Genomic DNA, 21,112 nt, shown 5'->3' with positions numbered 1-21,112 from the left:
AATGTTATAGAAAAAGAAATACAAGGGGCTAAAATAGGGAACAATTTTTTTTGTTTGAGGAGGGAATGGCTTATAGGTTGGGGAAAGCCTCTCTGAGATGGTGACATTTGAGCTGCCTAAAAGATAAGAAGGATCTAACCATTTGAGGAATGGGAGAGAGAATATTTCAAGCAGGGAGTAGCAGGTGCAAAGGCCTGAGATAAGAAAGATAGGAAGGGAGTATCGAGGAACTGAGAGTCTATATATGGTAGCTTACTGGAGTATATTTACAGATGGGAAGAGTGGCATGAGATGAAGTTGAAGAGTGAAGTCCAGGACCAGATGTCACTGTTTCTTGCAGGCCTTGGCCAAGAGATTAAATTTTGCTTGCTAAGTGCTTTGGGAAGCCCCTGAGGAGTTCTAAGCAGAGAATACTGTAACCTGTTTTATATTAAGAAGATCACTTTTGCTTCTGTGTGGAGAATGGATTCAGAGAAGGGTTGGTGGGCAGGGGAAAGCATGAATGCCAGTTAGGAAGACTATTATTTTAATCCAAGTTAGAGATGACAGTGGACTAAGATGATGCCAGTGGGAATGGAGAGACGAAAATAAAAGAATAAATGAATTAAGAATTTGTTAGGTCCCTGTGTGCCCAGTCTTCTTGGTTTTTGAGAGGGATAAATGAGAAATACAAAATAGAACTTATTTTTAAGATGCTTATAAGTTATCTTGGGAGGTAAAACTTAAAAATGAAATGATGTATCGATAAAAGTGTAATAAAGTGATGCGCAATGGCTATCCTTGAAATGAATATTCAGAGAAGGGGGGAAATTAGTGTGTATTGCAGAATGTTTCATGTCCCTACAGGAAGTAGAATTAGAAAAGAAGTTTGACCAGAATTGAATTAAGAGAAAGAGGGATGACAAGCCTGGTGAAAGGAAACAGTATGAACAAAGGTAAATATAGGTGTATATATTGCGGAGCAGAAAGCATCTTATGTGTTGGGCTGTGTGTGTGTGTACAGTGAGCAGTTATAGTTTCAGAGAGTAAAAAGAAGATTCATCTGAGTCAGGAACTGCTTCTGTATTTTAATTTTTATTTTAAACTCCTTCATAATTGTATACCAGTGTCACAAGTCTACCTGAATGGTATGTGGCTTACATGTACACTAGCATTTTGAATATTTCTATATCTGTACCTGATCACATTTGCATACTTAACTTTTTATTTCTCTTTTTTGTGGTAAGTTAGGTCATTAGACCACAATGATTTGAAGGGAGCTGACTTTCAATATAAATTTCTACAATATTTATTTTTCACTTGTTTAAAATAAGATAGGTGTCAGCTTCTGGGGTAAACTTTTTAAAAACTTAAAACAGCTACAAAAAGAGTAAGCCCAAAATGTTCCAAGTCATGAAAAGATAATAGTTTATTTTGAGGACATTAAAATAGGTTCTGTTAGTTTCTACTAACACAACATTGTAAAACAACTATACCCCAATTAAAAAATAAAATAAAATAAAATAGGTTCTGCTTTGAAAATAAGAGTTTTAGTATTTTGTGTATTCTAGGTTCCTTTTAGGCAGAACTTTATGTTTTTCAGCAAGCTCTTCCTGCTGCATGCTGCTTTGTTCTGTCTCCAATTGTATGTTTATATGATTGTTTTGCATTCAGTTATCTCTGCAGAGAAAAATTCAGTAACTCAAGGAATGCAGTAGTTATAAAAAATAATGACTAATCAGTTTTCTTAACTGTGTATGGACAATTAATGTGACAAGTTAGGTTACAGAGGTACATGCTGAGTCACAAATAGGGCTAAACTAAGAGTTTTTTTAGTTCTTTGTTTAATGTTTGAGCAACTAGAACGTTGTGAGTTAGCACATAGATTCTTTTTATACCTTTCCACTAAAGCTGAACACTGTAGAATGTTTTTGCTTTTTAAAGCAAAACAAAACTCTGTTGTAGAAAGCAAAAAAAACTCTCCAGGAATGGCACTTTTTGATTCACTCTAAGTCTCTATCCTTGGCATTTTATTCTGGGAATCATCTTTTAAAAACTTTCTCTGTACCTACTGTGTGATTCCTAACATATGCTAACACTGCCAGTTCTCTGGTTCCTCACTTTTTTGTTTGGATTGTCACTTAGTCCTCTTAGTTTTCTCACTTCTATTTTTACTCTCTTTCTCCAATATATCTTGCTGTCTAGTAGCATTCTAATACTATTTCTAAAGTACTGCTTTCATAACTCTATGCTCATAAAGTAATATGGATGGCTCCTTGTTACCTTTCATTTCAAGTTCAAATTTGTCCTTTGTAGTCTTCTTTTTTTTTTTTTTTTTTGCGGTACGCGGGCCTCTCACTGTTGTGGCCTCTCCCGTTGCAGAACACAGGCTCCGGATGCGCAGGCTCAGCGGCCATGGCTCACGGGCCCAGCCGCTCCGCGGCATGTGGGATCTTCCTGGACCGGGGCACGAAGCCATGTCCCCTGCATCGGCAGGCGGACTCTCAACCACTGCGCCACTAGGGAAGCCCGCCTCTGTAGTCTTCTTACTTAACCTTGCCATTCTGTCTGTGATCTAGATCCTGCAGTTCTTCTAATATTTCTTTTTTTCTAGTCTAGATAACCTTTCCTCATTTCTTACATGTTTAAGTCGTTTAACTCTTTAAAGGATCATCACAAAACCTTCCTTTCTGTGAAATAAACACAGTCAACATTGATCTATTAACTTAATGTCAGTGATGCAGACGTAGAGAACAGACGTGTGGACACAGGGAGGGAAGGGAAGGGTGGGATGAATTGGGAGATTAGATTTGACATAAATACACCACCATGTGTAAAATAGATAGCTAGTGGGAACCTGTGGTATAGCACAGGCAGCTCAGCTGGGTGCTCTGTGATGACCTAGCTGGGTGGGATGGGGAATGGGAGGGAGGTCCAAGAGTGAGGGGATATATGTATACATATAGCTGATTCACTTCCTTGTACAGCAGAAATTAACAAAACATTGTAAAGCAATTATACTCCAATTAAAAAAAAACAAAAAGAAAGAAACTTTGGTTACAAGTAATAAAACTAGCTTAAGCTAGTTTAAGCTAATGTTAGCTGAAAAGGGGGAATTATGTTAAGGATACAGAATTTCCTAGAATTCAAGGGCAGGAATATACAGGCAGGCCTCAGTAAAGACTTGTGGTAGTGACATTGCCTTCTTGGTTTCAGTCAAGGTTCTTATGAGATCTGATGATTCTTTCCCTGTTGTTTTGGTTTGTTTGTTTTTTTGTTTTTGTTTTATTTTATTTTGTTTTTGCTGTGCCATGCTGTCATTCCTTTAAAATAAATTAACCTGTTATCAGTAGTTTGAAGGATATCTATAAATTTGTCTATGTACAAACATGTACTCATAGGATCTTTGCTTCTGACATAAAAACAAGGCTCTTTCCTGCTAATTTAAAAATATATTACATGCCTTAGTCTGCAACTTCCTTTTTTGAAAACTAAAAAAATTTCACAATAAATATCTTTCCAAGGCAATTCAATACATATACCTCTTTCTTTATATTGTTTTCATGTGGATATTCCATAATTTACTTAATCATTTTCCTATTCGTGGACATTTAAGTGCTACTGATACATATCTCTATGTTGTGCTTTTATTTCTGTAGGATAGATTGTTAAAAGTAAGGTTTATGGAGGTATACTTAGAAAATGTGAAGGAAATTGCTTTTTTTTTTCAAGGAAAACATAAATTGCCAAAAGTGATTTAAGCAGTAGAAAACCCAAAGATCCCAGAAACCGTAGAAGAACTTACAAAGATTGTAAGTCTAAAATTTAAAGAGGTACCAGACCCATATGGTGTGTTGGTGCAGTCTGTGTAATTTTAAAGAGCAGGCAAGTCTCATGTTCAGTGAACTGTTCAAGAGCAGATTAAATGATGGAAGGTACCCCAGTTCATTTTACAAATTCTTCATAATACCAATACCAAAACTTAATGAGAACACTAGAAAAGAAAATAAGAATAAATACAATTTTGTCAGATCAAAGCCAGTACTTTATTAAAGAATTATATGCTTAACTACTGCAAAAACAGTTCAACATTATACTTGCTATTTATTTCTTTATATAGTGTATAGAAAAAAAAAGTCAAATTTAGATTGATGTTACAATTTTTATTCTTTCTTTTAACAATGTACCAAGATCAGGAATCGTATTATTAGTTGAATACTATTTGTTTTCTGTATAAAATACATACAACTTTTTATTTGTTTAACAGCAGTGCATACATAACTGCTATTCTGGTGGTGCCAACTCTCTTTTTACTTATTTTTTAAATAACCTCATGGCTTTCAAATTAATTGTTAAATTAAAAAATTTCTCTTCATAGCATGAATTTATGAGGTATAGTGACATCTAATAGCATAGTTCTTCATTCTCTTGAGTATTATGTTTGCCATTAGCTTTGTAGCTGTTACAGTGTAATTGGGTACCTGTGTGTTGATAAGGGGAGGACAGCGTTGAATAATACCTATTTTGTTTTAATTTCTTGTCCACCTTTAGTGTCAACATTCTTCAATTTTGTACTGGTGTCAAGTTTACTATTTTGAGTTTGTTCAGGAAAAGCTTAGTTGGTTTACCACAAAGTCAGTTGCTTTGTTTGAGAATTACAAAAGTTTCATGGATTCATGCCACTTTTTTTGATAAAGCTTCATAATAGTGTGGTCTAGGGACAAAGAGATTGTCATTCTTGTTACATCCAAATGTAAGCTATTTGCTTGTGCTATGATAAGGACGTATGCCAGTGTGGAGGTCATAGTAATCCAAGGATAACATTTTAAGAAACACTGACCTAAGGATAACCAGTAATCACTATAAACATTTTTTGTGTGTATGTTCTTGACTTCTTACTGAGAGTTTGTAGGGGACCATGTGTCTGTTTATCCATCTATTTTCTACCCATCTAATAGTTGAACAAATTAAATCCTAACATGTCTACTGTTTGAATTCTGTTTTTTTCACTTAATGTGTCTTGGATCTCTTCCTGTTAATAAATGTGGGTTTACAATGTTGCTTTTAAAATTGAAGAATATTCCATTGAATAGAAATACCGTATTTATTGCTGGGCTTTTAGTTATTTTTAATTTTGTGATTTTGTAAACAGTGCTTCTGTGAACATCTGATTATTACCTTTAGGATAGATTTCTAGGAGTGAACTGGAAGTTAATGTACTTTCTCCCCCAGCATATATGTAGATGTAGATATGTTTATATTTATATTATTTTATAAAAATTATTATAATATTTATAATAAATACATATATTTTACAAACTGTTTTTTATGAAAGTTCTGTCAGCTTACATTCCCATCAGTATGTTGTAGTGCCTTTATTTCTAGAAAATGAAATTTTATAGGAAATCCATGCACAATGTTTATCGAACGAAAAATAAAATGATTTTTAGCATGGTAAAAAACAAAAAAGAAAATGAAATTTTAAAAAGAAAGCATGCAAAACAAGCCCAAATTTTTATTGTTGGATTCAACAGACATAAACTTAACACTGTAAAAGTGCTGTTACAGTTTCTAAATGCTTATTCAGTTTCTGTACAAATCTTGTCATGGACTGGTGACAAATGGTTCATGGATCATCAGCAAACCACATTTTTAGTAGCCCTGTTTTAGCCTAGGAGCCAACTGGGGCATGGCATGGGGTTTGTGTCTCATATGTATATGGTCACTTAATCCTCTTCTTTTTGGTGTGGTACCCACTTTCTCAGCTGTGTCTGGTATCCTGTATTTCAAAGATTCTGTTTTACTTTATGCAGAGAATAACCTCCAGACTTCTGCTGTGGTTGGGGAACAGCAGTAACCTAGCTTGATGGAGTGGGGAAGAGAATCTTAGCATCTAACCAAAACTCAAGCAGCTTTCTCCAAAATTCTCTTTATTTTATCTTCCTCCTCCTTTCTTCTTCCCATTTCAGAGTGACTTGGTGCTGCCAGTTCCTAAGTCTTTTGAAGATTCAGAGTATAAAATGGGTTAGTTCTTAGTTTGCACTGTCTGCCTGGGATTGTTTTCTTGAGTCTGCAAGGTCATTTACTACTTATCTCCTTTCCAGTATCTAGAATTTTGTTGCTATTGTCACCTCTTCTGTTTCCCATCGTTAATTTTTCTGTAAGGGCTTCTTATATATTTGTCATTTTGCAGATGTTCCTATTCTCCAGTCTCTTCTGCTTTCTTAACTGTGTTTACAAACTATTTACATTTATTTCTCTTTTGTAGATGTTATTATTGACAGATATTTCTTTTATATCACATTATTTTTTTTAGTTCTTTTTTTTTCTGACTGAAATTTGGTTTTTGCTGAAGTATTAAAAATTTTCCTAGAAACAGTGCATATGTAGTATATTCTCTGAATCTTTGCATATCTAAAATTGTGTTTTTCCCTCCCATATGAGAGTTTTCCTGGGTATAGAATTAATTCTTGGGTTAATTATTTTCCCTCAGAACTCTATAAATGTTATTTCATTGTCTTCTAGTGTTTCGAATTGTGAGTAAAATGTCTGATTAATATTGATGTCTGATTAAAGTTGGTACTGTGAATATCTTTTTAGGTAATTCCCATTCCACTCTTTTTTGGTAAAATTTCATTTTTATTTTTTAATTCAAACATTTTACTAGGATAAGTTTAGATACTGAGTTTTATATTTTCCCACTAATAATCTTGCCTGGCATTTTGGGGAGCCTTTGGTTTTGAAAATTCAAGGCTTTAAAACAAAAAAAGCAACAACTCCATGTAATTTTTTTCTCCTGTTTTCAAAACCATTATTTCTCCCCCATCTACTTTGTTCTCCCTTTCATGGCAGTATGTTTTTTTTTTTTTTTTTTTTTTTGCTGTGTGGGGGCCTCTCACTGTTGTGGCCTAGCCCGTTGCGGAGCACAGGCTCCGGACGCTCAGGCTCAGTGGCCATGGCTCACAAGCCCAGCCGCTCCGCGGCACGTGGGATCTTCCCGGATCGGGGCACGAACCCGTGTCCCCTGCATCGGCAGGCGGACTCTCAACCACTGCGCCACCAGGGAAGCCCGGCAGTATGTTTTATTTTTGTTTTTTGTTTTTCTCAGTATACTAGCTCAGGTCTTAGTGACATTGCCAATCACTACTTGATTTTTTTTTTTTTAAGCTTTCTCCGTTTTCCTCCAGTAACTTTCATTGTAGTTATTCGTTTTCACTGCTGGTTGAGAGAATGGGTGAGAGGTTTCTCTGAGTGTTCAGATTATTTTCCCTTTTTTGAGCTGCTGCATCCAGTGATGTTTCTGCCTGCTTATCTTTTTTGATGGCATTGGGAGTTGAGATGTATTGTTGGAGAATAAACCAAGATTTTCGTAGTTGGTTAGATGAAGTGGAGAAAGTTAATGTAACTTTCTTCTGACAGCTTAGAGTTAGTAATTTACTTACATTGAGAAAAGGCAGCACTCTTAAACAGAACAAGATGGCCATGGATTTAGGAAGATGTATCTTTGTTCAGAAATGATGTCTTCTTTACATCTCTCCTGACAGCTGGTGCTAGCAACCCCCAACTGTGTCTGGTCTCTGGACCCAGCTCAAAGCCCTGGATTCATTCTCTTCCCATACCTCAGCCTGAGCCTTCTGTCACCCCAAAGGGCTTCACACAAGCTTCCTCTCAAGCCCTCACTTCTCTCACAAGGTATGTTTAGGAGAGGGAGTGGGTGGACTTGTTACTTTTTTACTTAGGGCATAATAGATAGATACTCATTGAATATTGGTTGAATGAATGTCTCCTAGTGTGCTTCCTGTTTAAAAGTGGTGCTTTAAAAGTGCTGCTTGATCAGCATTTGTTTTCACTCTTCTCTCTCTGGACCTTTTCTTTCCAAACACCTTGTGGCATAGCTGTGGAATGTGTTTTAGTTTCTTGCCATTTTGTAGGATTTGTTTTAATTATATTTTTTGGTTTGTGTTTCAGTTGGGAGAGGGAGAAAATCAAATGGCTTGAGTTGCTATCTTGATGCAGCAAACTCTGGGTTACTTTAAAGGGCCAGTCATACTTTAAACAAATAGTATTATTTTAAGGCTTGATGAGATGTTTTTCAAGTCTTATGAGATAATAATACATATATGTAAGGCAGTAATTTAAGTAGGAGATTTAAAATCAGTAATCCTTGTTGGTGGGGTGTAGAGATTGGTCTGTAGTGAAAATAGCATTAGCTAATAGGTTGGAAGATTAAAATTATAATAAAATTTCTTTCCTTTTTTTTTTTTTTAATGGAACACATCTTTTCCCCCCCATAGATGGCAACCGTAGTATAATTTGCTACCAGGTGTCATCTTTGATTGCTTCCACATAAAACAGGTTGAAAAAAATAAAACACATTCTCCAAACTTAAAATTTGAGGGCAAATAAACCCCAAAATACCTAAAATGCACAAACTCTCTTAAAGCTTCATTATATATGCCATACATTAAATATAAAAAATAATGACATTCAACATCAGTTAATTAGCAGTTATCAGACTTAAGTAAAAGCTAAGTGGATTTCTTAATGAGGTGGTCCCTTTTTTCAGCATTGTTTTTTTTTTTGCGGTACACGGGCCTCTCACTGTTGTGGCCTCTCCCGTTGCGGAGCACAGGCTCCGGACGCGCAGGCTCAGCGGCCATGGCTCACGGGCCCTGCCGCTTTGCGGCATGTGCGATCTTCCAGGACCGGGGCACGAACCCGTGTCCCCTGCATCGGCAGGCGGACTCTCAACCACTGCGCCACCAGGGAAGCCCTTCAGCATTGTTTTGTATGTGAGGAAGGGGCATGTACACTAATGGGTGAACTCTGTGGCGTCTGTTTTGGCTGCCATGCATCCTACTTAACTATTTTCTATTTTTTTGTATTAGAAGCTTAAGGTTGCTGGATGATCAACTCTGAATAAGCAGTATATTAACTTATTTGTCCTGCCTCTTCCTTTAGATTGCGAGCTGCAGTTAAGGGTAGGGACCATGTTTTTGCATCTCTCCATAGCACTCATCAAAATGCAACACATTTATAGTAGGTATTTTTTTAGTAAGTATTAGTTGATGAAGTTATTTAAATCACACTGGTTGTCAAACTTTGGGATATGTGTTTTCTTCTAAGAAAAATTTTAAATTATATAGGTATTTTGAAATGAAGTTGATGGTATTTAGAAATATTATCAAAATATGTAATTTTTTAGCATTATACATTTTTGGAAACATAATATTACTATAAGAAGCAATTTGCCTTTTGTAATGAAACCTATGATACAGACTTCTCTTGATTATATATAGAAATACAAAAGCTTGGGTATGGATAGTCTGGAGTGACCACAATATGGTATCCAAATGTGGAAGAATCATTACTTAATGTGCTTTAAAAGTTTCACATATTTGAGCCCCACCCTCAGATTCTGGTATGGTGTAAACTCCATAGATGACCATGATGCTTGTCACTCACTGTTGAGAATGTGATACTCTGTAGAGAATCTTCTCAGTTGGTGTGAAGTATCCACCAGGTATCATTGAACTTTTTTCCAGCCATTTATTATTATTCTTACTTTTGAAGAAAACGTCTTTACATTTAGCTTTAAATAATATAGTAAAAAATTTAATATTTTTTTTACTGTATTAGGCATGGTATGTAAAAAAATTTTTTGTCAGTAAACTCATACCCTTCTAATGAATTTATTTTCAAGTCAGCATATATATATTTGAAAAATATTGAAGGTGTTTTTTAGACCCAACCAAAAGTTTTAAGTTTGAGAAATATTCAAAGGGCCTCTTAGTAGTAATGTAAAGTAATTTAACTTTTAATTTTATTCTCTCAGAAGGGATTTTTAAAACAGTGAAGTTCCTAGTTACTTAGATTAATTGAAGTTTAGAGGTGAGACCTTTGGATAGACATGGATGAAGCTTAATGTGATTTATACTTTATTTTTTTAGCTTACCTAATTGTATCTATTACTCATATACATATTTAAGACCATGAAAGTAAGAAAATGTAGTACTGCTTGATATATTTACTACTGAACCTTCAGTAGTCAGATTCCATTCTCAGCAATATATTGTCACATCCTTTTTTTTTTTTTTTTTGGCCCTGCTGTGTGGCATGTAGGATCCTAGTTCCCCAACTAGGGATCAGACCCGCACCCCCTGCAGTGGAAGCATGGAGTCTTAACCACTGGACAGCCAGGGAAGTCCCTGTCACATCTTTTTAACTCTACTGTTTTCTGTTCCTCTGCACCTTGAATCATAATGTCTCATACATGGTGATCACATACAGTAATGGTGGTAGCTACAGTTTATATAGTACTTTACAGAATTCTGTTACTTACGTGTCCTCATTTAATCTTTACAACAACCCTGTGAAAGGGGTAGGGGAAATACTAATTTTTTTTTTTTCATTTTATAGATGAAGAAACTAAAACACAGAGATTGAGACTTGTCTAGAGTAACACAAACCAGTAAGTGTTTGAATTAATGGAGGCAGCTAGTAATGGGTACATTCTAATCTGCCAAGGGCTTGCCTTGCTGCCACCTGACTTAGTTCTAGGGACAAAAAAAGCCAAAATGGTAGGGAATCAGAAGTAGTAGCTAGACTGAGGAGTACCCCAGGGAAATGTGTTGCTCCTTTTAATTTCTTCTTTTTTTACCAGTTATTAATGCTAACTTGAGACAGCAGGCAATGTCTTTTTGTTATTGTTGTTTAGGTGAATGAAACTTTTATTTTAAACGTAAATTATCCCTGAGGCACTAGGGAAGTAGAAAATCTGCAGAGAAGTCTGTTGAAATTCTCACAAGGTAATAGCTATAGGGTCAACTAAGTAATTGAGAAAGTTAATGGTATATATGTACAATTGGAACCATGTGTGTCAGTGGAACTTAAGTTTATAGGGCTCTCTTGTTGAGATTTTTAAAATCCTGTTTAAAAACTGTAGTATCAACTTTATATAAAATCTTAGAGCTTAAAGGTGCATATCCAATTGTGGTTTTCTTTAGATGAGGAAACTGAGGTGCAGAGAAGTCAAACCTTACCCAGTGTTACAGAGCAGAGCTGGAAGTAAAGCTTGTATTTCCTGAGATCCAGATTAGTGTCATTTCTACTTCAGACTATTACTTCTTGGTAAGCTGTTCTTAAAATACTAAATAGGTCTTTTCTGTCTTTTGTTTGATCAACATTCTTGCTTTGTGCCAAAATAAACTTAAAATATGAATTTTACTGATACTTCTGTGATGAAAATTTCAGTTCTTTGTTTGATTTTAGGTGAGTTAATGTGGGAAAAGTCCTGGTATTTTGAAGATGTCTCGGCACAGTATTGTTTCCTGTTCAAATTACAAGTAACTTCAAGAGTTTGCAGGAAAAAAAGAAATTGGGATATTTTTGGTTAAATCATGCCATCTGAACAGAAACATTTATTTTTTGATGAAAAACAGAATACTTTAAAAAGAGATTATGATGTGAAAAATGAGAGAGTTGATACTATCAGATCAGTACTTAAACCAAAAATTTCAGAAAGTAGTTTTCATTATGAACTAAAAAATGTGAAAATTGTTTTGCCGAAGATAAATATTCCAAATGAGGTCCTATTGAAACATGAAGTTGACAAATACAGAAAATTATTTCAGCATAAACCACAGACTGCAAGAAAATCTATCGGTATAAAGACTGTAAGCTGTGTAGAGGAGTGTATGTTACTCCATAAGTCTGAGAGAGTTGAAGAAGAAGGTATAAAAATGTCTGCAAAAATACTCAACTTCAACTGTTTGAAGTGCCGAGATAGTACTCGGTATAGCCCAAATGATTTGCAGAAACACTTCCAAATGTGGCACCGTGGTGAATTACCTTCATATCCTTGTGAAATGTGCAGTTTTTCAGCAAACGACTTCCAGGTATTCAAACAACATAGACGAACCCATAGAATTACTTTAGTAAAATGTGACATTTGTAACAATGAGAATTTATATACTTTATTAGACTTGACAAAGCATTTTTCATCCACACATTGTGTAAATGGTAATTTTCAATGTGAAAAGTGTGAATTCTCCACCCAGGATGTTGGCACATTTGTTCAGCACATACATAGACATAACGAAATCCTTTATAGATGTGGTAAATGCCATTATATATGTTTAACCAAAGGAGAGCTTCAGAAGCACCTTCATATTCATTCTGGTACGTTTCCCTTCACTTGTCAATATTGTAGCTATGGTGCTACCAGGAGAGAGCACCTTGTAAGACATGTTATAACTTTGCACAAAGAACATTTATATGCGAAAGAAAAACTGGAAAAAGACAAATATGAAAAAAGGATGGCAAAGACTTCAGCAGGACTTAAACTAATATTGAAAAGATATAAAATAGGTGCATCAAGGAAGACATTCTGGAAACGTAAGAAAATCAACAATGGAAGTGACAGAAGTATAGAAAGAAACACTCAAGTGCTTAAAAAAGTGAACAAAACACAGGCTAAATCTGAAGACCAGAGCCATCTTGTTCAGGAACATATAAATGAAGAAAAGGATGAAAGACTATACTGTGAGAATAATGATAAACCTGCTGAGTCAGAGTCAGAAAAGCCAACTCTTCTGTCCACTGGGCAATGTAACGGAGCTGAAGAGGGATCAAATTCTACTTCAGGTTTCTTGAAGACTGCTGTACAAGGACCTACAGTGTTAATGGTAAAAAATAATAGAATAACAATTCCTGCTAACTACAGTGCTAAGTTTATGGGCTTTAAGATGGTGGATGGAAAACAACATATTGTAATAAAACTGTTGCCTACCAATAAACAGAATTTATATTCACCAGGCTCACAGTCAGGTGCTGTAAGGGACAATACTGCAATTTTGCAACCCCAGACTTTGGACACTACTGCATTTTTAACAGGAATAACAACTGAGTTAAATGACACAGTTTACATGAAAGCAGCTACTCCATTTTCATCTTCATCTCCTATACTTTCAGGGAAGGTAACTTCAGAAAAAGAAATGGCTTTGCTATCTCAAACAAGTAATATGCTTCCAGCAATGGATGATGGAAAAAGTGTTTCTCCTTTGCCAGTAACATCAGAATTGAGCACAGCATCGGTGAATTTGACCACAAAAGTAGAAACGAGAGAGAATGTTGACTTATGGGGAAGTCATATTACTCAGTGTCACCCTGAGGTATCAGGTAGTGCCATTAAAAGTCAAGATAAAGTCACCTGTACTACCAAACCAAACTCATACAACAGTGGAGATATGCATAACTATTGCATTAATTATGTCAACTCTGAGTTACCTGTTGAATCTTCCAACCAAGGATCATTACCTTTTCATAATTACTCAAAAGTGAATAATTCTAATAAACGTCATAGGTTTTCAGGGACAGCAGTGTGTGAAAACCCTCAAAGAGAATCTTCATCAAGCAAGACAGCAGTTCAACAGCCAATAAGTGAGTCAGTTTTATCACTAGTGAGGAAGGAGAGCTCAAACCCAGATAGCCTGTTAGCATCTATTAGTCGTTTAAATACTAAAGATGGAACTTTAAAAGCACAAGCTGAAATTGAAGAACAGTGTGTTTTAGAAAAAGGACGAAACATTGATGGGCAGAACCTATACACTAATGAAAATCAGAATGTAGAGAGCATGACTGAAAAGCCTAAATGGGATGACGTTTCTAGTGTTGAATCACCTATGATGCCTAGAATTACATCTGTTTTCTCTCTCCAGAGCCAACAGGCGTCAGAACTTTTGCCACCTGAAATAAACCAGTTACTTCAAGATGTATTAAAAGCAAAACCTGATGTAAAACAAGACTCTAGTAACACTCCAGATAAAGACCTGCCGCTTCATTGTGACCAGTCATTTCAGAAACATGAGGGAGAAGACAAAATAGTTGAATCTTCAAAAGACTTGAAAGTACAAGGCTTCTTTCCAATTCCATCTGGTAATATGGGGATTAATGTGGCTACAAATTATCTGAATTTAAAATTTAGTGGAAAAGAAAAACAAATGTTGTCAATGTCACAAGATGTGAGAGATTCAGAGAAGACTCCTAGAATTTCTGGTTTTGGCACATTACTTAAGACTCAGTCAGATGCAATAATTACACAGCAGCTTGTAAAAGACAAACTACGAGCCACTACGCAAAATGTAGGTTCTTTGTATGTGCAGAGTCCACTTGTAAATTCAGAACCAAAAAAGGCTATCTTTGTTCAGACTCCAAAAGGCTTTTTTGTACCATTGCACGTTGCTAACAAGCCTACATTACATGTTTCAGGAAGACCACTTCCATTGGTTAATACACAAGGTGTCCCTGCCTCTCTCCTTTTAAACAAGAAACCTGGGATGATTTTAACATTTAATAATGGGAAACTTGAAGGTGTTTCTGCTGTCAAAACTGAGAATGCTCAAGCTTGTGGAACTACAAGTAAGGAGCCTTGCAGAACACCTTTTTTAAAAGTAGAACCAAACAGTAATTGTCTAACCCCTGCACTTTGTTCCAGCATTGGCAGCTGTTTGAGCATGAAAAGTAGCTCAGAAAATACTTTGTCATTAAAAGGCCCTTACATTATTAAAACGCCAGCAAGTTCTTCAGTGAAAGGTGTTCCTGCTCCTAATACAGTATCTGAGCATCAGGGCACTAAGTTGAATATCTCAGATTCAGTAAAACAGCAGAACAAGATTTTTCCAAAACCACCTCTTTACACTCTTTTGCCTGATGGCAAACAAGCTGTTTTTTTAAAGTGTGTGATGCCAAATAAGACTGAGCTGCTTAAGTCTAAATTAGTCCAGAATAGTACTTATTATAAAAATATACAGCCAAAGAAACCTGAAGGAACACCACAAAAAATATTGCTGAAAATTTTTAACCCTGTTTTAAATGTGACTGCTGCTAATAATCTGTCAGTAAGCAACTCTGCGTCCTCATTGCAGAAAGACAATGTACCATCTAATCAGTCTATAGGAGGAGAGCAGAAAGAGCCAGAATCTTCTAGAGATGCCTTACCCTTATTACTAGATGATATGATGCCAGCAAATGAAATTGTGATAACTTCTACTGCAACATGCCCAGAATCTTCTGAGGAACCAATAGGTATCACTGACCATTCAGAGGCCAGGGTATTACGGTGTAAAACAAATTGTAGAATTGAGAGAAACTTCAGTAAGAAAAAGACTTCGAAAAAGAAATGTTCAAGAATAAAAACTCATGAAAGAAGTAAAGATTCTGAAACTTCCTTTGTATCTAGAAACAGAAACTGTAAACGCAAGTGTAGGGATAGTTACCAAGAACCTCCAAGAAAAAAAGCATTACACAGAAAGTGTAAAGAAAAAGCAAAGCCTGAAGATGTCCATGAATCATTCGGATTCAGCAGACCTAGGCTTTCAAAAGATTCAGTCAGAACTTTGCGGCTTTTCCCCTTCAGTTCCAAACAGCTTGTGAAATGTCCTAGGAGAAACCAACCAGTTGTAGTTTTGAATCATCCTGATGCAGATGCCCCAGAAGTAGCAAATGTAATGAAAACTATTGCTAAATTTAATGGACGTGTACTTAAGGTTTCATTGTCAAAAAGAACTATCAGTGCGTTACTGAAACCAGTTTGTTATAACCCTTCTAAAACAACTTACAATGATTTTCCCAAGAGGCACAAAACATTTAAACCTGTTAGTTCTGTGAAAGAAAGATTTGTGCTAAAATTAACTCTCAAAAAGACAAGCAAAAACAATTACCAGATTGTGAAAACTACCTCTGAAAATGTTCTGAAGGCTAAATTTAACTGTTGGTTTTGTGGTAGAGTATTTGACAATCAGGATGCTTGGGCTGGTCATGGTCAGAGACATTTAATGGAAGCTACTCGTGATTGGAACATGTTAGAATAATTTACTGTAATTACCAAGGAAAAGAAAAGTAAAAGTACCTTAGAAGAAAATAGTGGGTTGAATTACTAATGCAGACATTTTTTACTTCAATATAGTACCTGAAGTTAAACATTTAAAAGTTGACTATATTTCCATGGAAGAGCAAAAGTTTTAGTGTGATATTTGAAAATGCTGTCAGTGCACATGTAAGTTTTGAAAGAAACTAATCAGCACAGATATACCTTGATTTAATTTTTTAAAATGTGTTCTCGGGAAGTTAGGGCTAAAAATTTTGATAAAACAGTTTTCCGAGTTTAGTGACTCTTAGTAGAGAGTAACAGGTGACAGCCCCATTCCCTCTCTTCTTCCACCAGCCTTATGATTCTGATAACTGTAGCTCCCCTGAAGAGGTTGAGAGCTCTTTCATTATGGAACTGAAGGAGTTTCTCATCATTTGTGAAGATACTCTAAGAGAACTTGGGTAAAGAACTTACTCTACATCTGCAAAATGTAGTTCTTTTGAAGGTAGTTAAGCTCCTTTGAGGGTACATTTAACTCACTACAGTTACACCTCATATGATGGTTGATAAGAGTTTTTGACAAGCAGATCTTTTTTCCTTGTAAGCTGTGTTACATGTCATTGATTGGAACACCCTTCCAAGGTGATTTTCTTTTTCTAAATGGCTCTCAAGCGTTGCAGTAGATGGGCAATCTCGAGAGAAGAATTAAACTCTTTGTCTAGTTTGAAGTTCATTTAAAGAACTTGAACATTTTTTTGAATTTGGTTATATTCCCCAGTGATTCCCTTCCACAGAACTATGTTTATTTGATTTAAATTGTTTGTCCCCTCATAAACCAAGTGGCCAATTTTTTTCTTGGTTGCCATCCCTTTAAAAAGAGTGAAACATAGAAGCACTTCCAAGGGAATGGCTTTTCTTGAAAATTAAAAATTATTCCTCAGAAACAATATTTTGAAGTAAGATTAGCAAAGCAAATCATACTTTTGTGTTTATTATTAGTGTCTGAACATGTCCACATTGGGACAAACCATTTTTGTTAGCAACTTCTCAGTATGACTGACAACCCAAAGCAGATTACTGATTGTTTGCAGTTGGAAATTGAAGAAGCATTAATAGTGGACTCAGTGACAGTGCATAACACTTCAGGACAGATTCCGAAGGGATATGCCCAACAGGTAGAGTTTTAAAATGAATATTTTCGTGACAACAGAATCATCAATTTAAACTTCCCACTTTGTAAGTTTGAATCAAATTTTGTTGGACCATTGGACAATGGAGTTCTTGTATTAAAAAAGTACATACTATATAATTTTTGTTACATTGTTACTACTAGTGTTATGACATTTTCATTGATTGAAAACTTCAGGGCTCCTTTTCTGTATATAACAAAGAATTTAAAACCTGTACATATTTTTGTACCTTTCAGTTATGTAAATTTTGCACAGAAAGTTTTTGACATAAAAAGTTTATTTTCTTTCAATTTAGTTCTGTGCATGCACTAATAAAACTTGTCGTTTAATTTAAAAGGAATATGTAAGACTTTACCCATGTTATTTTTTTGGTTTTCATTTCAGATGTACAATTTCTTTTTTTTGATAAATTCAGTTTTCAGGGATTGAACACTATTGTTAGCAAGTGCCTAAAAGATGTGAAACAGTTTACATACGTCAACTGTAACATTAGGTCCCAAATGGGCCCACTCCCCCAATAATTTTATTTTAAAGAAAGCCATACATAGATGCTTCAAGCTATCTTGCTATGCACATTATACATGTACTGTTTTTGTGCAGTTTGTCTACTTTCTTAGAAGTGAAGTATTTTTTGTATAAAACCTGTTACAATTGTGTTTCTTAAATTGAGCCTAAGAACGGAATTGATTGGAAATATACGGTATATATTAATAATGTATATGGTGTTTAAAGAATGGTAAGCATTGTTAAAATCTGTACCGAATGTCTTCTTCAATTAAATTTATCTTAAGTTTGTGTTTACATAATTTTTTTTACTATGATGAAGTCAAATGGGAATTTTATTCTAGTGGGAAATACTTAGTTTTCAAAGCTTTTTTTTTTTTTTTTAATGCTAGTGAATGCAAAATGAAGTTTGGGATTTTATTCCCCAGAAATTATAGGTGAAATTTTGAGATTTTGTTTGAGAAGGGTAACATATATTATAATTTAACTATGCTGGTAAGAAAAGCCACAGAGAGGCTTATGTTCTTCAGTACCCTAATGGCAGTAAAACTGAAATGTTGCTCTGTTATGGTTAGATCTATTATGATGCATCACCTTCTGTGAATAGAGGAGAGAGAAGGAACTGTCTTGCCAATGTTTGCAGCACTATAAAAATACATTTCAGAATAGCCATACCAGTAAAAAAAAAAAATCTAATGTCAAGATACATACTTTTTGCCTTAAGGTTTTAAAAGCTATTTTAAAAAGCTTCATGCCCCAGATACTCTAGTTGATACCTTTTATGAGTTTTTTTGTTTTGTTTTGTTTTTTAAACTAGGTTATTCTGAAGGAGGAAAGCCTGCTTGGAGCCTCTTTATTGCCAGAGCAGAAAGTCTGAAAATAAAACCCTCTATCCTTTCTTTCCTTCTGGCTGAAAGTTAGCTAAAGATGGCTTTCCAAAATATGATATTCATTAGTTTGAAGTTCTTATTACAACTGGAAGAGTTAGTGTTATTTTTGCAATCCAACTTCTGGGTCAGGAGATTTTCATTTTTTCCTATTTGTTCTTCTGCATTGAAATGGGCCTCACTATTTGTCATTCACTTAAAATAATAGTTCAACTTTTACAGTTTGAAATATAATTTCAATACTAAGCATTCAGCACAGGTTGAATTCTAATAGTTTTTTATAAAAATTTTTGTTTTCATTAAGGAGTCAGGTATTTCAGTAAAGGGTCAGACAAATAACTTAGGCTTTGTAGGCCATTAGTCTCTGTTGTTAACTACTTTGTCATAATGCAGAAGCAGCCATAGATGACACATGAATGAGTTTGCCTGTATTTTAATAAAACTTTGTTTAAAAAAAACCTGTCAGTGGGCCAAATTTGGCCCATCAAATGGTTTACCAACCCTTGCTTTCTCTCAAAGATCGGTTTTTAGATTGAGATTTTTATTCAAAACAGAAGTTTGATATAGTTTTTTTTTTTGTGATATACACCAGCTATATAAAAGTTACAAGTATAAAAACTAAAATGTATGTATATACAGTTAACCAAGGTAGATGTATTTGTTTGAAAGTGAAGTGAATGTAAAGGTAATGAAAATAATTAGTGGGTGAAGTAGATAGGTCTTTTGTGTGCTAAGGGTAATGCAATTTATGGAGAGATTAAAAATGAGATCAGTTGCTGTGAGAATTTATGTCCAGGTTAGATGAGAAATAGATACTAGTTCTTTTAGTGACTTGAAATCACTGGTGAGAAAAAGTAATAGGAATTCTTTAGGATGGGGGGAAATGGAGGTTAGCTGAAAACAGGATGTTGTATTAATTCCATGCAACTCACTTCAGATTTTTTCTTTTTAGTAAGATTCCTTTTCACCATTGACATCTGCTTACTTAGGATATGTCCCATTTGTGTTGAGGTGTTGGCTCTGTTCCTTGTCACAGCAATTTGTTACGATCTTTGTTTTCAGCAAAGTGCCTTGGGGATCTCACCTGGTAAAACTTGCTGGGGGATGTTAGTTAAGAGTGCAGTATTTGCAAAAGAATTTCCCTATAATGGAGAGCTGAAATAGGATCAGCTTTGTTGATTTGGGTATTCATTGCTTTAAGTATGCTTCCTTTAATAACTAGACAAGAAGTAGCCAATATCTTGGAAGAGGTGTTTGATAATCTTATTTGAATTATTTTTTGACTATTTCTCTGTCTAAAATGACTTCTGTTAATAAATGCCCCAAGTTTAAGAATCTTTTTTCTTTAAAAAGTGAACATCATAAATTATCATAGTGTAAACTTGAGTAATGTAGGAGGAATGTTAATGTACATCAATTTTGAAAATCATGATTTTAGTCAATGCCAAGAATGTACTTATAAAAAATATTAATGCCTAGTAGAAACATTTTTAATATGTTAAAAGAAGAATTCTTCCTTAATAATTTAGAGTCCTTCAACCAAAAGTGAAGGTTATATTCAGGTTGCAACTCAAATTGCCTCTTTCAATTAAGTAGTGAAACATAGGTGCCTACTGTCATCAATTATTTCATAACTTACTGCTATGTTATTGTAGGAAAGCAAAATGAAAACTTGGAGAGAGACCAAAATACTATTTGCAAATGACTTTATTTCAGTATTTTGAAAATCCAAGAGAGTACGTTGAGAAATAGTTTTCTGAACACTTAAGAGTAATCATTTGGGAGGCAATAAAAGAAGACCCATTTATAATAAGAGCCACAAAGTAAAAATTGTGTGAAGCTTCCAAAAGAAAAACCACAGAACCTAACTGGGAGAAATACAGTGTTTCTGGGTGTAAGGTTAAATATACTGCTGTTCAGAAGATCTCATTTTCCATTCTTGTGCCCCACAGAAGGCTTGTATTGAATAAGGTGGTGGCGGCTGGGTTGTGGTGCCCATTGCCCCATTCCTAATTCATGCAGTATAAAAATCAGGACAGGGCAGCTACAGAACTGTGCAGTCCCCCTTTCCCTCACAGCTCTGTTATAAGCGACTTAACCTGCTGTGGTTGGATTGGCAGTCATGTGGCAGCATACATCTCTCCCAGCTTTCTTGGGGCAGGAGAACTATTGTATGTACATTCAGCAGCTGGTGAACCTTGGCACATTCTAGTCTCCTCCTATGCCTTCCCCAGCCACCAGCACAGGTGTTCCACAGGGAGTATTCAGGGAGCATTCAATGTAGACCCAGTTTCTCAACATTCCCCCACCCCACAACCTGCTCCATAGCACAGAGGCACAGGGGTCCTGTTCAGGGGAGGGTTGGAGTGAGCTTCAAAGATTTGGTAAACAGGCTGTCTGGGGCCTGACTTTATCTGGATCAGACTGGAGCAATTTATACCCTATAGTATTGTTGAAAACAATAGAGCAATCATCTAGCAGTAACTGAAGGCTAACAGTTGCTGGTGATACCACTAGATATCACTGAGAAGCTTAAAGATGAGAGAGAGAGAGAGAGAGAGAGAAAGTCTGAATAAAACTGCAGACGTCCTTTGTAATCAGAAAGAATGTGTGCATGCTCAAGGCTGCAACCGCATAGGAGCAACACTTGCTGAATGTAGGGCAAATCTTGTAAACTCCCTAAA

At 35.4% G+C, this 21,112-nt stretch overlaps 1 protein-coding gene across 28 annotated transcripts in view; it reads left to right on the top strand.

Annotated features, from left to right (window-relative positions):
* Window positions 1-21,112, top strand: part of ZNF518A (zinc finger protein 518A) — a 65,440-nt gene that overhangs the window by 8,365 nt on the left and 35,963 nt on the right. For 8 of the 28 annotated variants that reach the window (XR_010935838.1, XR_010935835.1, XR_010935836.1 and 5 more), the window contains exons 3-5: window positions 7,524-7,671; window positions 10,399-10,450; window positions 10,986-11,109. Coding sequence is in view for 15 of the 28 variants with exons in the window: in XM_067709870.1 (XP_067565971.1) it covers window positions 11,379-15,848 (4,470 nt within the window). In the remaining 13 variants the exon portion in view is untranslated. The other 20 variants (XM_067709866.1, XM_067709859.1, XM_067709867.1 and 17 more) reach the window with 9 other exon arrangements.

This window comes from Pseudorca crassidens, chromosome 16 (assembly GCF_039906515.1).
Source record: "Pseudorca crassidens isolate mPseCra1 chromosome 16, mPseCra1.hap1, whole genome shotgun sequence".
In the NCBI taxonomy this organism is placed as follows: Eukaryota; Metazoa; Chordata; class Mammalia; order Artiodactyla; family Delphinidae; genus Pseudorca; species Pseudorca crassidens.
Note: the sequence above shows the minus strand (reverse complement) of the source record. Positions and strands in the feature narration are given on the sequence as shown.